This window comes from Anoplopoma fimbria, chromosome 7 (genome assembly GCF_027596085.1).
Source record: "Anoplopoma fimbria isolate UVic2021 breed Golden Eagle Sablefish chromosome 7, Afim_UVic_2022, whole genome shotgun sequence".
Classification (NCBI taxonomy): Eukaryota; Metazoa; Chordata; class Actinopteri; order Perciformes; family Anoplopomatidae; genus Anoplopoma; species Anoplopoma fimbria.
The window spans coordinates 14205878-14221946 of NC_072455.1; the positions used below are offsets into that span (position 1 = coordinate 14205878).

General features: G+C 38.6%; 1 protein-coding gene across 1 annotated transcript; it reads right to left on the reverse strand.

Annotated features, from left to right (window-relative positions):
• Nucleotides 1-7327: 7327 nt before the first annotated feature.
• On the reverse strand, nucleotides 7328-15879 carry si:dkey-85k7.12 (interferon-induced very large GTPase 1). The gene is made up of 6 exons (XM_054601832.1): nucleotides 15763-15879; nucleotides 15419-15496; nucleotides 15195-15276; nucleotides 15035-15100; nucleotides 14488-14745; nucleotides 7328-12210 (listed from the first exon to the last, which is right to left on the reverse strand). The coding sequence occupies exons 2-6, from the start codon at nucleotides 15458-15460 to the stop codon at nucleotides 7529-7531; spliced, it is 5130 nt and encodes a 1709-aa protein (XP_054457807.1). The 5' UTR covers nucleotides 15461-15496; nucleotides 15763-15879; the 3' UTR covers nucleotides 7328-7528.
• Between the last annotated feature and the right edge of the window lie 190 nt (nucleotides 15880-16069).

Consider the following 16069-nt stretch of genomic DNA (forward strand, 5'->3'; position numbering starts at 1 on the left):
GAGTTTTTTTTAATAAAACCATTTGAAGATTATGCATTATTAAATAACACAATCTGTCTGCATCGCTCATGCAATTTTATTTTTAACAATAGATAGCATTCATCCAGTAGGCACATTGCTTTTACTGCTGGGATTCCTCCTTAAGTCCACTGTGATCTCCACTGCCTTTTGCACAATCAGCACAATTTATTTAAACTGCACTAGACTTTCAGCTCCTCTGCCTCTAATTTTGAAGTTAAATAAATCTGAAAAAAAGCTTAAAAGTTAAAATAGTTGCATATTAGAATTTGGATGAAACATAGCTCATTCATGACATTGTAGAGGCCTTTAATTCTGAAATTCAGCATCAGAATGTCCCGATTCTCCTTGAGTGACATTATGAGTTGGTATGCTATTAATCTGAAGGGAAATTAGTTTGTAATTATGGACAACTTCCTTTTAAATCTAAACTAACACTAGAGGTAAATTGGCTAACTAATGAGATTTCAAGGGCTTTGATTTGGAAAAACTACATCAGAATGTGCTGGTGTTGCAAAAGGTTCCTTCCAAAGTGGTCTAATATCATTCTCAGTTAAAATTAGATTGTAAATATTGATTTGATTTGAAATTAGAGATAAATTGGCTCATTTATGTGATTGAAACTAGCTCATGAATGAGATTTTGAAGGGCTTTTATTCTGAAATTCTACGTAAGAATGTCCTGATATTCTCTCAATTGGAAGGCTATCAATTACAAATGTAACTTTGAAATTGCTTAGTTCGATGTAGTGTACTGTCATTTTGAAGTCATAGTGGTCTTTATAAATGTATTCTTTATTAATATGTTTGAGTATTCACACTTAGAATAACATTTTTCCTTGAAATACAGTTTGCATGCGGTAATTATTATTGTTTTATTAAGTTATCATAACTTAAATGTATATTTTTTTCACCTATTCATTTTGTTTCATTCATTTATGTATTTATTTTTTGTGTTTTTAAGTATCTATCAATTGTATTATTATTGTCAGACTTATTGACTGACTAATTGAATAACTGTGAAATGTCCTATCACCTTCACCGGAACGTTGCTCTTATTTTGAAGCCAGTTTTTACACGCTCTTACCGTAATGCCTAGTATATGTGCGTACCGCAAAACAACGTGGGGCCTAACTTGACTGAGTTTTTCCAGAAATATAGTGTCATGATCATGTGTAAACTGCATTATAAAACTTAAGCACCACCTGAGACTGCTTCAGGCACATCGTTGTTTTCCCTGCTCTGCTGCACAATGGACACTTTGTAAGGAAATAAATGGTGAGTCCATGAGAATCACCATGTTTACACATTTTCCACATACCATTTTTTTATCATGCAGATTTCAGTGAGACAAGATGTGCCTGAAGCAGTCTCAGGTGGTGCTTAAGTTTTATAATGCAGTTTACACATGATCAAATTGGGAAGAATTATGATAATCTAAAGCTTTTCACATTTTATTCATATCAAAATGTTATATTATGAGTATCAATACTAAATAGTAATAACAGTAATGCCTTTCATGAATTGCACAATATTTATTGGATATCATATAATCTGTGTTCTATGTGACAAATTAAATACTTTAAAGCTTTTAGAATTATTATTTCTCGTTCAGCCTGAACGGTCTGTCTCCTTCTTGATTTCTGAGCAGATGCAAAGAGCTGCTGACAGTGTGAGTGAGGGCTTCCCAAACCCACCAGCACAGAAGAAGCAGATGGAGGGGTCCTCTGTGCTGGTGGGGACGGGACGCTCCTCGTCCTCTCGGCTGGTGGGTGGGGCGGGTGGTGTCGGGGGTCTCACCGTACTCACTGGGTCTCAGACTCTCTGGGGTGCTGAGATGGTTTAGTGGTCTGCAGTGGGTCTGGGTCTTCCTAGGATGATGGGCTGGTTGACGTCCACTCTCAGCTGCTCCAGGACTGAGTCCTGCCCTGTGAGACACAAACACAAGAGATGAATACTTTGAACTCAACTATACAACCTTTACATTGTTGTGTTGAATCTGGCCTTCAATGATGGAATCTTATTACTGATACTTCTGTAGTCCTAGAGAGGGATTACTTACTTAGCCCTCTGAAAGAAAGGCGTCCGCCGCTCTTCATCTGGTCCTGTAGTCCTCCATCCTTCTCATCTGGTCCTGTAGTCCTCCATCCTTCTCATCTGGTCATGTAGTCCTCCATCCCTCTCATCTGGTCCGGAGTAAACACATCTTCTTTGTTGTTAAGGAGATCCTGGATGTAGAGTCTTCCATGTTGCTTCTTGTGAGGAGGTTGGTGCTGTGTGTATAATCCTGAAGGTCTGTTACAGCCGTCGATACCTAAGTAAAAGAGACTTGGAGACTTTTCTTAATGTTAGTAATTATTACTTCACCTCTGTCTGGTACAGCTACCTACACCTAACTATGAAAAAAGATAGAGAGTGAGTTAAATGAACAATCTTTGAATTACTGTTCAGTGAGACTTTCAGGAGACTTGAGTTAATGCTGTCATTAAGTGCTGATTTACCTTTGTCTGGTGTAGAAATCTATACTTTATGAAGAAAAATACACAACAAAGCAACCACCATTCATAATAAACTTACCTCTGGTATCTGCATCTAGCATCATCAACTGTTATTCAAAAGGATAATCCATAAAAAAGAAATATTTAAAGCTCTGCTTCAAGATGCTACCTATTGCCAACCTCGCCAGATGCGAGGGAAGCTGTCTGGGGCTTTATCAGTCCTGCCAGACGTAAAGGTTTTACAATCCTGCAGCAAACAGGCTGTCGGTCTCAATCCGAGTCGCTGTCTTCATTCCACTGCCAGTATCTTCTGACTGTGGGGAAGCCGGGGCCTGAAGTGGATGGTGGTGACCATCTGTAGTCCTCTTCCCGGCTCTTCTTTGCGGAGGGGCCTTGGATGAACTGGGGGCGGAGCTTCATGAGGACATTCCACACCAAAAGGGAGGTAGGGAGGTAGAGAGGAAGGCCAGCTGGGCGAGGAGGAGTAAACCCTCATCGCAGCTCCTGCCAGAAACTCAGAGGAGGGAACCGCTGGGTGAAAGGGGAGCGAGGTCTGAAGCCATCTTCATAGTCTTCAAAGTCCTCTTCCACCTCTTCATCGGAGAACATGGAGTCGTACCCGGAATCTTCGCTCTCCCAGTCAGAAAAGACCTCTTCATCCTCTTCATCGTCATCCAACAGGTCCTCCTCCTCATCAGAGAAGAGCGGGGGAATCAACTCACCTGCACCTCCACCCATAACGCCAAGCCAAGCCAGACCTGACCTTCACCCAAAACATCAACAATCTCAACCTCACCTTCCTCTTCCTCATCAGAAGAGTTGTAGATCGGGAGATTACCTTCATCCATGTTGAGGATCCTGATGACTTCAGGGAGGCCATCTTGTGCAGGACGTTCCATGATGTAGTTCACACCAGCTGAGCGGGAAAAATAAAAACCGTAAGGATTTCTAACAACATTAAATATTCCTGGATTACATTAAAGCTTGATTAAAGAAAATAAACGACACCTTATTGATAAACTAACTATGACTGCACTACACGAGTCACCAACACACAAGAGGCCTTTCAACAGTAATATAAAACACAGTGCAGTTCTGCCTCTGTATGTTTGAACAGATAAGGGAATGATAATCAATTAATCTTGCTCTCATGAGACACTTAATGATAAACATAATCATTATTATTTGTTCATGTTGGGGAATTTTATTTCACAAAGATGGATATTTTGACGATATATATCATAAGTATATTCAAATATTTGGTAGAGTGTCATACTGCAGATTAAATATAACGTCAATAATGTTGTCGATAGTAATAACAATAACAGTCACAATACATATTATTATTCTTTCAGTATTACTACTTTTATTTGTATACGTCAGAAGCAACTGTGTAGGGTTCTGAATAAAAAAGTTTTTCATCATTAGTTGCACACAAAGAGCGCTTCATAATTGTTGTACTGGGAGTAGATGCGCCGGCTACGCGCTTTTACGCACGTTTTTTTACAGATAGTTGCGTTTCTCGTGAGTCAAAGACATTTATTCTGCACCAAACAATTGTAAGGACTCCAGTGTTTGTGTTAAAAAAACTATCAATAGTTTGCAATAAACAGCGTGAACGTATTTAATAAGCATTGCACTACGTGCCTCATGACGCACAGTGAAACATGGCGACATTAATCCAACATGAACACAGTTACATCTTTAGTTTATAACTCAAGGATTTACATTTTAAAAGTTTATGAGTTGCATATCACAGCGCGTGGAGGAGATGGTGTCATGCTGGACAGCACGCGCACATGCAGCCCCATACAGTTACTTTACATATCGCTCTCCTTTAACTCGAAAACAAAATACCTCAACAACGAGCAAAGTGCATTTCAATGTAAAATGGTAAATAAATCGTATATTTAATATGATAAAGTCAAAGGAGCAGATGTTTATACAATAAGTCAACGTTCAACAATCAAAACAAACCAGCGCAGGGTGGCCTCGTGCCCTGGTTTGATTCCACCTGTGCGTCATGACGTTCGCCCCTGATCGTTCCATTTGGTTTCCATGGTGCACAACTTAAGCACATATTTAGCATTTTATGAAATATGGCCCAGGCGCCATCTTTTTTCACAAATTTCAATGTTAAATTTGGAAGTTTTGATGCCTCCAAACCAAAATAACAGTGTTTTCAAAGCTCTACACTAGTTGTTATTACATTCCACAGATGTCCCGCCATATTTAAGACATTATGTCCCTCAAATAATCATTTTACACGACGAAAACGTCGAATGAGTGTCCCTTTGCCCCAAACCTGTTTTTCCAGCAGGCCCAATAACTTAGTGTGAACTGTTCACCTTTAAACTCAAAAAGTTTCACTGATTTCTAACCTGAGAACACTTTTAAGGATTTTAGGGGATGAATCAAGAAGAAAAATGCTAAATTAAATCAAAAAGTTTTCTTACCTGCACGGTTATCGTCCAGCTCACAGCCCACTTCTCTCAGCAGGTGCTTCTCCTGACAGTCAGATGACTCAGGGCCTTTTTCAGGCTCTTCTGTTGCCCAAGATAGTAGTGATCCAGTAGTTTTGTTCTCCAAAAAGATTCGTTGCAGTAGATTTTGTCTTGCAGTTAAAAACTCAAAGAGCTCGTTCTCCACAGTTTGGGTTCACAAGAGGTTTTCAGCTCGTGTTCATGTCCAAATGCAAAGTGAGTGATCAGAATGTTCTGCAGGTCACAGGTGACCTCGGTCGGGTCATCGTTCTGTTTCCATGGCGTTTACTGACGCGCGTGCGTGAATGCGTGTTTTTGAGCAAAACGTAAAGAGAGAAATATTAAATATTTTCTAATATTGGTCAAATATATGTTTTATTTGATTTATACTAAATTATTTTTATTTTTCCGTGATTTGTTTCCATTCAGTTCAGCTATGAGTTGTAAACTTTACACAACCTGTCTCTGCAATACTCATTCTAATACAACAAATCCGAATTGGACATTTGGGAGAGAGAGAGAAAGAGAGAGGGAGAGAGAGAGATTAAGTAAACATGAGATGATATCAATTGCCAAACTTTTGTGTAATCCTCGATTGGAATCAATAGACCTGATCAGATCAGCTCTATCAGTATGACACAGTCTCTTTGACCTCTACTTTATACCTCCATAATGATAAAACTGCAGCCTTAAGGTTTGCTTAACTTTGGTTCTCTTAATAAACTTTTTGGTCAACTACAAAACCACCAACACAAAAGCATTTATGTTGCATTTTTTCCAAAACACTGACGCTCTCACTTCTCAAGAAAAACTGTGTCGGACCCAAATACAAACAAAACAGGAAGACAGGATCTGTTTAGTGGTTAAATTAAGCTTTTTATTCTGTGTGTTGCAATACCCATACCACCATTCTATTACTATGCCTGAAAAATATTGAGTATGTCTCAATACATAGTATTTCAAATTCAGTATGCAAAAATACTAGGCTGTACTGCATCTGGTCGCATTTCGTAGTATGCAAGCCAGCATGCTTTTCTGGCTATTCTGACACACAACTAGTGATGTCTGAGACTTTTTTGTATTTTTTGAAGTTTTCAAGTTGCATATTTAATTTGTTGTAGGAAAATGTTAAATAAAGGAATTTAAAAAAAGATGATTATTAAAAAAAAGTATAGTAAAACTATATAAATAAATGCGGTGATGATATTTCTGTTTACGTTAGAAGTTATTATACACTGTATGCTGTGATTCTGAACTGGGAAACATTAAAGACATTCATAGCCAGTCTGACGGTTATGTCTCTTTATTGAAACAGTAAACAGGAGTAATTAAGTATACATGTTAACAAGAAAGAAAGAAAGAATGATATTTTGAATTATTTTATAATGTAAATATGGGCAATCAGATACTTAAAAAACCCGTAAACAAAGCAATTTTTAATTAGTAAAAGATTTACATATCATACATAACTTCACAAAAAAAAAAATGTTCTGTCCACATGAAGGGACCCCAAACGAAAACACCCGCTTTTTTTAAACGGGTGTTTGCATTTTTCAACAGATAATTTACAAAAACAAAGATATTTTAAATTCAGAGTAAAAATAATTACATATCACACAAAACTTTATCAATGAAAATCTTTCTGTCACGTATAAATGTTAAAAAACCCCACATAAGAACCAAATGATTCAAATACGTAAATATGTGGCAGAAACAAACAAAAAAAGAAACATTGTAAATATGTTGTGAAAGACATAACATGACCTTAAAATGTAATATTTGGAGCCAAATTCTTAAATTAAATAAAAAAAGACTTAAAAACATATTATACTCAATTAGATAAAAAAAAAAACTTACACCTGTGATCTTTTAATAGATTGAATATGTAAATGTTTTCATTCAGATACTTCATAGAAAGAAACAGCTGTGTATCCTACTTAATCAGATAAAAACCTTATCTTTTATGATATTACGACACAAAAACTGAGTGGTGTTTTAAAAAAAGTAAAAAGAAATGTTAGTACTTGAGATTGGATAATTAACAGAAAAAACACTTGATAAAAAAGGTATTACATTTAATTCACGTTGACATCTTTATAGTGACAATATAATGACAATCATCTTCCACAAAACATTTAATTCAAAGTCTGATCAAACTGAAAACATTTAGTATGTTTCTAACATGTGCCCCTAACATGTATATTGACTTAATATACCTATATATCATATATATATTTAAAAAATTTCTGATCAAAATAAACAAAGTTGAAGCGGATCATTTTTATTAAACATGTTAAATGTGTTCTGAGCATTGCAGGGATTTTTAAAAATATTTTCCTATTGTAAGCTATTGTGGTGAAATATATTTGTGTACTTACAATATCTTCAACCTTGTCATCTTGTTATGTCATGTTCGTATTTGTGATTCTCCTCTGAATCATATCAAACAAGTAAGATCTAAATATCCATGAGAGGATAATGAATATATATGAGGATGTGCACCTCAAAAACCACAAAGCATGAAGTTCTCTCACTTGATGTGAAATGACTCTTTGAGGCTTTCCTCTGCTTGCTTGCATTTGATCATTTTCCACGTTGCAGGGATGTCAGCAGGCTTTGCATTGAACGCTTTGGCGATCTTCTTGTTGAACTTTGTCAATACATATTTCCAGTAGTCTGATGCCTCAAGGCTTACATCTGGTTGGATTTTCCAGTCAGGGAAAATTTCTTTGTAATTTTTGTAAGGGTGAATTTCCCAGTTTGTCGCATCACATTGAAAAGTCTTTTCACTGACCACATCACTAGAGCATACGGCAGTGACAAGTATTTTCGAGAGACTACATCTGTATCTACCCAGAGCCTGTGGCCGATGTAGTGAAGTCCAGTGCTCAGTGTGGACTTTTTCTCCTGCCTCACAAGGCGCTGCGCAGAATGGACACTGTTGACCACATCCAATCAGTTTGGTGAAAAGCTCGTTCTGAGGATTTACATTTAGTTTATTTAGCTTCATTTGGATGTTTGTTTCTTTAAACTTCACTCGAAGGACTTGTGCCATGTCCTTCAGGCACTTGGTGAGCCAGTCAGCAAACTGTTCCTGGTCGGCGTTGTTCAGAATCATGAAAGCACCAAGAGCATCTTGGGAAATGACCAGTTTACCACCAAGTTCCTGACAGACATTTTTAACGAATGACTTCAAGTTGCCACACTTTTCTGTTTTAGCTTTGTTGACAGCATCATTTATGCTCTTGATGCTTGATATAACGTGTTTTTCCTCAAACTCAAATGTTGTAGACGCATTTGAGAAGCGCTCCACTATTTGGTGGAGTATCCGTTTCTTTACATACTCCTCATAAGAGCTAAAGTAACTCAGATAGTTTTCAAAGTCATCCTTTGCCAGCAACTCCAGTAAAATTGAATACTGGAGGAACATTCGTGTGCTGAACTGCTCACTTGTCAGCATTTCACCAATGATATCAGGACCCAAGGAACGGTTGACAAAGTCTTCGACTGCAGGCCTCAAGCAGCGATCCGTGAATTCTTCTGCCTTCTTTTGACACTGGTCTCGTTCATGGAACACATCTTTAAAATCAGTGCAAAACTTTTTCTTGTTTTGATTCAGACATCTGTAGGGATCATTTGCATGTATGAAATCCTCATGCATTTTCTGAAACTGTCTGGCCGCAATTCCACAGATGTGCTGTTTCAGGGAAACTTCAAACTCGATCTCTATCTTAACACTCTGATTGTTTTGCAGCCTTTCGTCAATCATGTGAAGGATCTCCTGGATGTAAGTGTCATGGTAATTGATTTTTTTATCCATTTTTTCAGTCACAAACTGTGTGCAAATTGCAATGATACAGTCGGCTAGGTTTTGTAAAGCCATTAAGTGATCTTCAATGTTCAAGAGCTTGCTAAATTGGTGTTTTAACCAAACACCAAATCCATCCACAGTATGTTTAAAAGGCCTCAGTCCACAATCTTTCAGCTCTTTTTGACTTAACAATTCACATACATGACTTCCCTTGCGTGATAGATTGTCTCTCAGGCAGTGGGACACATATGTGATGATATTTGTGGTCTTTTGTTTTTGAAAGGAGAGTTCATTCACTGTTTCTTTCCACATCTTATCAAATTCTTCATCCAGCTCTTTTTCTGTCATTTGGACTTTTTTCTTCTGACACTTTTCAATCAATGCACACACTCTCTCTTCTAATTGTTTTGTGTGGTTCTCCTTGATTCTGTCAAGTTCTGTCATTCCCTGTCTGATGTCAGCTGCTGCTGTGAGCTGATTGAACACGGAGCTCTCCATTTCACGTCGAAGACTCTTTGCACTGCTTGCAAAGTCCTCTCTGTATCCTTCAACTAGATAGACATGACCCTCGGTTTGCTTGAAGTACTGTGCCAGATTTTCAAGAAGCTTTGTCTCCCATTTAGACAGCACTGTGCAAGCTCCACTTTTCAACTGTGTGAGACATTCTGACATGTCAGATATCTCAGATTTCCCAGCAACTGTACCAAAGTTGTAAATCCTTGTTTCTGCATTTGTAACCCACGTGTACATTTCTTTTCTGAATTCCCATTCCCATTTGTTGAATTCTGTGCACAGCCTCATGTATGCATCAGCCACCAGGCTGTTTCTGAAGCTGAAGATGAAGTTTTCATGCTTTACTGCATTCCACAAACTTTTCATCCACTCTGTAAACTCCAATATATCATTAGCAGATGATTCACAACTTCCCAAAATTTGGATAATGTTCTTCTTGAGCTCATACACAGCTTCGCTGTACCCTGCATTGACTGGTGCCATTGGTGGGTTTCCATTCCAGAGTCCAGGAATGTACCAGTTCCCAGTGTCTGGATTGTACTCCATCACATCGGTGAAGCTCATGTTCTCCTCTTTCTTTTCCATTTTAGCTGCTGCCTGGGTCATCTCGTTTAACTGTTGCAAGAGCAGTTTCCTGTCTCGTAAGTTATTCTCATGGGCTGAAACGTCTGACACATTCTGGTGAACAAACTGACATTTGGGCATTTTGCCCACCTCTTTCATCCTGAGGAAAGCATGCACAACTATCTGTAGGATGTCCTTCATTTCTGTTGAATTCTCCATTGCCACATTGATGATGGTGATATCACTCAACCCCACAACAAGTGTTGCAAGCTCATTGTCGTGCTCATGGCTATTGTCCAGTTGTGCAAGTTCTGGTGACTTTAGGCCCTCAGTGTCAATGATCACCATGAAATCACAGTTTAGTTCTTTTTTGACATCTTCATTGATTTTGATGAGCAACATAAAGGCACCTCGAGTGCATCGACCACTGCTGACTGCAAACTGCACTCCAAACATGGTGTTGAGGAGAGTGGACTTCCCTGTGCTCTGAACTCCAAGAACTGTGACAACCAGTATCTTGCTCTTAGGAGACATCAAGTCATTGAGCTGAGAAAGAACGTCACTCACCCATCTGAGAGGTATGTTGGATGCATCTCCATCTACAAGCTCAAGGGGAAATCCATCAAGTAACAATTGTGCACATAGTTTGGGCAGATGCTGTAATTGTTGACGTGATAGGTTCGTTTCTGGAAGGGATAGTGAAGCTTCATAGATCTGACCCATTTCACGGAAGAAGTGTTCAGTCCCCAATGAGCTGTTGGAAAGTTGTCTGTCAATGTCTTTGATTTCTTCTTTTTTTTCAGAATCTTTGCATTTTTCTTTGTACTGCTCCCTGAGATCAGACAATTTCTCTCGAGACACGTTATCGAGGTTCATTCGCAGCCATTTCAGGAAATAGCATCTCTCTATCCCTGGGCTTGATATTGCGTTGATGAAATATGTCATTGCATTTGATATGTCATAAGAGTTTTGTTTTTGCCGAAGTTCTGTTTTCTGCATCTGAAGATCACTTTTGTAGTCTTCTATTTTTTCAGACCCAACATTTCGAAGCCGAAATTCTTCCTTCTCTAAGCGAGTCAGTTCCTTCCATATTTGGCCTTGCAAGGGCAGCTGAGCTTCTTTGTATTCAAGGATATCTTGAATTTCAGCAGTAATGGCATCTGCATTTTGCTTGGCGGCCTGGCACTCTGAAGAATCTTCATCAACCCGGATTCCCAGTTCATGCGCAATGTCAGCCATCTGCTCAATCCCCATCTTCATCTTTGAGTCCTCAACAACATTGATGACTGTTTTCTGCAATTTTTTGGCAAAGTCTGCATCATTCATTTGTTTAGTCTTCAAAAGGATGTTGCTGTTTGTCAAGCCCAACTTAGTTGCCACTCTTTTTAGAGCATCTATACTGCAGGGCTTGCTTTGATGGTTCCCAACCAAGAAGATCTGTGCCTTGTGTTGTTTGTTGGTAAGCAGCTCACACTCAGAGTCCAAAGTGTCAAAGAACACAAAAACTGCTGCAGATGTCTGACACAAAAAAGAATATTGTGTTTCAAATGAAGCAATGTCCCCACGAAGGTTAGCTACAGCTACTGGCTCACTGAAGACATCCATGTTTTTGTTCCCACAAGGAAGATACCAAGTGATTTCAACCAGTCCATTGGATATTCTCCTTGGACTGTCACCACACTCCATATCATGATGAACAAAGGTATCATGGTACTGCTGAGAATTGCTCAGAAGCTTATTGAGGATCTCTGACTTGGACAAGGAGCACTCACCCAGTCTCACAAAAGATATCATTGGAAGGTCAGAGAGAACAATTCTGTCTTCAATAAACCCCTTGGATTCTGAAAGTGACTGAGGTCTGTACTTTTTAACAATGTCTCTCATGGCCCAAAGCATGAGTGTGCACTGCTTTGTGTCACAATTAGGAAGCAACAGAGGAACAGAAAACTGACACATAGACATTTTGAGTGCCATTTCCTGCCGTACAAAACCATCAGAACACAAAAAGAGAGCAGTGATTATGTCAAGGGGGTTTAGCATGTCACCTGAATTTAGACTTTCAAACAGATTATCAAAATCTAACTCTGTCTTTCCTGATGCAGCACCAAAGTTTGACTCACATGCAGCTGTACATTTCACATTCCTTGCTGTCACATTAACCATCATCAGTTTCTTTAGGAAGTACCATGGGAGATCTGAGTTACACTTGGCAGGTTCATCAGTAATGGTCTTCTGGTCAATCTGAAGTATTATGCTCAGGGATAGCTTCTCAGGGTAGAGCTGCTCCAACCCCAGATCTTCCATTAAGCTCTCTAGATGCGTCTCTGAAGACATAAAAACAATGAATATGTTAAACTTTATTTAACATTATTTGTTATTTTAATATTCTTAGGCACTGATCAAAGTTGTAACATTTAAATGTGTTTTGCTGAAACACAGTTTTTAAGGAACACCTCACTAAAACTAAGTCCTATGTTGATGTTGATCAGGCAGTCAGTAATCTGTCCACCCAACTTAGTTGCCACTCTTTTTAGAGCATCTATACTGCAGGGCTTGCTTTGATGGTTCCCAACCAAGAAGATCTGTGCCTTGTGTTGTTTGTTGGTAAGCAGCTAGAAAGAGAAACCTTATGTTTTGCCAACCTACTGATATTTTCTCTAGTTTTGCTCTTAGCCTTAAATTTCGATTTTTGACCAAGAGATGTTAAAATCTAATAGGCAGCCTGCCATGGAATTGTCAGCTAAAGGACTTGAAAGAGGTGTCTAAAGTGTTCTGTTTTTTAATTTCATTTAATTTTTATAAATTCAGAAATCAAAAGGTGAACTATCTATCAAACTATCAAAAGAAAGTGTTGGACTTAAGATTCATCATTAGGCATTCGTGTACCAGTACTAGTATTGGGAAAAACTGAATGTATGAATCTTTTGCAAGTTTGATTCGTACTGCAACTACATTGGTACGTGTTGCCTCCATACAATAGCCACAGCTTTGCAATTCGTACTGCAAACCAGAATACTCATCTCAACTTGACTCGTCTTGGGCAAGAAGCTATTCTGTTTCTTCCCTCTTGCCATTTCAACCTTCCTAAAGACTCTTCTGTAACCCTCAATATCTGTAAGTCAGTATGGTTTAAGGAAATGATAAACAGACAAAAGGGACTTGTCAGCTGGCAGACTGCAATAAGCATTGATAAAATCCCCTAGGTGATTCAGCTTTAACACCAATAACCACTACAATGTTTCTGCTGTCAATATCCAGGTCATTTTGCTAGCCAGTGGGACAAAGAGAGAATCTCCCCTCAGATCTGGGCTCCTGCACAGACGGAGGCTACCCTATGGACATCAGAAGAAGCTGCAACCCATTTCCTCAGGAAGTGCTATGTCTTATGAGAGAAGCCCAAGAGCTCAGATCACTGCAGGTCAGTTAAATCAAGGTCCCTCTGTTAGTTTGGGTAACTGATAAATTGGGGGTGTAGCAGGAGCATAGCTTATTGACACAGGGTCAATGGTCTCTACCGTTACTGAGACCTTGTTTAATCAACACTTTATGGAATAACTTCAGTCTTGCTGCGGCTGACATGCCTTCATCAACAATGGCTGAAATAAACACTCTTGCTTTGTGCATGTTGTGGAAGTCCCACATGGGTCAGAAAACCAAACGTTATCGTGTCTGAGTTCATAACATCATGCCAAGGCTCTTCACTGAGCTATATTAACTGTATCTAGCAGATTTTACAATGATTTAATTGCAATAGACAAATCAAAAAGGTGCCCAAACTACATCATGATGACAATTTGTAAATGTCTGTTTTCATGCTTTCTTCAGGTCTGACTACAAGGCAACTAGCAATCAACTTTTGAGTTTCTTGTTTTCTGAATGGCAGGCCCGGAATGAAATTGCCTCTTTTGCATCATTTGCATTGACTTTTTCATGTAATCGAAGAGTTCACTTCCTGTTTGGTGTGAACACGCTATAAGAGTGTCTGGATGCAGTCTTGAGTAGATTTGGACAGGAGGGATTGAAGCCAAAATGGAAAAGTGCAACTTCTTTCAGAGAGATAAAAGTACTAAAAAATATTGTTTCAAAAGACAGGTTTTCCATGAGGGCTGTCACAATATCAGATTTTCACTACGCGATAATCATGGCCACACGCTAATGTGTCTGTTTGTGCGTGCTATGTGTGAATCTGCCTGGGTGCAAACATAATACAGAAATTTCACTGATTTGAGCTTATTCTCAACCTTTATCTTTCATTATGTGTGCTTGTGTGAGTGTGATATCCCAAAGTTTTTGCATTTGCGTTGAGTGGGCTTTCACACATTCATTGACATATTTTAATACAGGGACTAAAACTGCACAGTAACTATATTTAGTAAGGTGTAATGGTTTTATGGTTTCTATAGTATTACAATTTTTAGTCCCTACAATAAATAGTTATGAGATAGAGATGCATTTGCTTGCATCTGATTCATTCCTCTTTTATTTGATTATTCTTTTGGAAACCTCTACAGGGATCTGATTAAAAAAAAAAATTGTAGATTGCCCCTAAATCAGTGACATTATTTGAACATTAATTGCAATAATAATTCTATTTTACTTACTTGTTGTGGCAGATGTCACAGCTGGCTTGCTTGTTCTTCCATTCCTACATTGTGTAGAAACCAGAAGAGAGTAACACACCCCTGGCTTCAGGTTGCTAAGAGTGAGTCTGTTTGTGTCTGTTGACTCTTGCACAATGTCTCCTTCATGGCAACAAGTTACAATGTAACTCTCAGCTTCACCAGCAGGGGTGTCCCAACGCAGAGAGAGTGACTCACTGCTGACCTTACAGATTATAATCTGCACAGGAGGGTTTGGCTCTGTGGGAACAATATAATGGTTTCACTTAGCTGGAAATGCAAGCTGTCAATGTTTTTCTGTATTTTAAAGTGTTGATTGACTTCCAAGTGCAAGAGGTATGGTAAAAGACAAACCCATATATAATCATGCCACTTGATTTGCAAGAATACAATTTACCACTTCTTGAGTTTGAAACACACCTTTACAACATATATTCAGAGCATACCTCAGAATGAGAACCATGCAGACAATACTTTCCTACATGTTCTTTTTTAATTTAATTTTTAATTGATTTATTATTCAGGTTACCTGTGACAGAATGCGAGGCTTTGCTTTCAGCATTAAGAACTGCTACTTCTCCTGGAGGAGGAACATCTGTCATAAGAGAAGAGAGGTACAGCTCAGTTTTTCCACATTGCAGTATATATTTAGTCATTAAATTGGATCAGTTATTGACGGTCTAACTTACAACAAGACTTTGATGTTGGTGAAGTTTTCTCTCCTTCCTCACAGTATAGCTCCAGGATGGAATTCGGCGCATCATAGAACTCCTTGGTAATGGATACAAATTTGTAGTTTAGAGTGTAATGAATAAATTAACTTATCCATTCACAAAAGCTGGAAGGACGACACATATTTGGCTGGTAATTGTACTGTTGATTAAGTTTAGAGTTGTGCAAATCAGATTTATACCTCCTCATCTGAGCTATCCATCGTGGGTACTCTCTCAGCCATCCCACACTTGATCCAGATTATTCAAACAGCTTTTCACTGAAAGTAATAGAAGAGAACTATTAAATCCGCCAATAACTATTAATATTTCACAAAAAACACACAGCTAAGTGTACTTTGCAACTTGCTAGACTAGAATATAGACTAAAACAAAAACAAAATTACTGTAATCAATTCACAGAATGAGCCATGAGGACAGATAGAATATGCTGAGTCATGTTTGTGTTTCAGGCTATGAGAAGCTTACATTTGAACACTTTTTAAAAGAGGGAAACACAACCACTTAGAAATAAATTGTTGCCTACCTTTGCAGATTGGCCATCGTAAAAGTTGTATCTGTCCTTTAATCCAGGAGGTTGTATCTACTGCAGCCTATATGCAATATAGGTTTAGTATTCGTCGTGAGGATAAAGCTCAGCACACCCTGCAATGCCATAGCCTGTCTGGCATCTCCTTTTATTGTGCCTTGTGAAGTCACTTTCTGTTTTGTTTCTGGGAAATAGATTGTCTGGTTTCCAGTAAAGTGAAACCTATTGTCTCCCTCTGCTGAAGGGGGAGCTGGTCTGCAGGTAGCTCGGTAGAGCAGGGTTGGAGGTGTGTGTGTATATATAT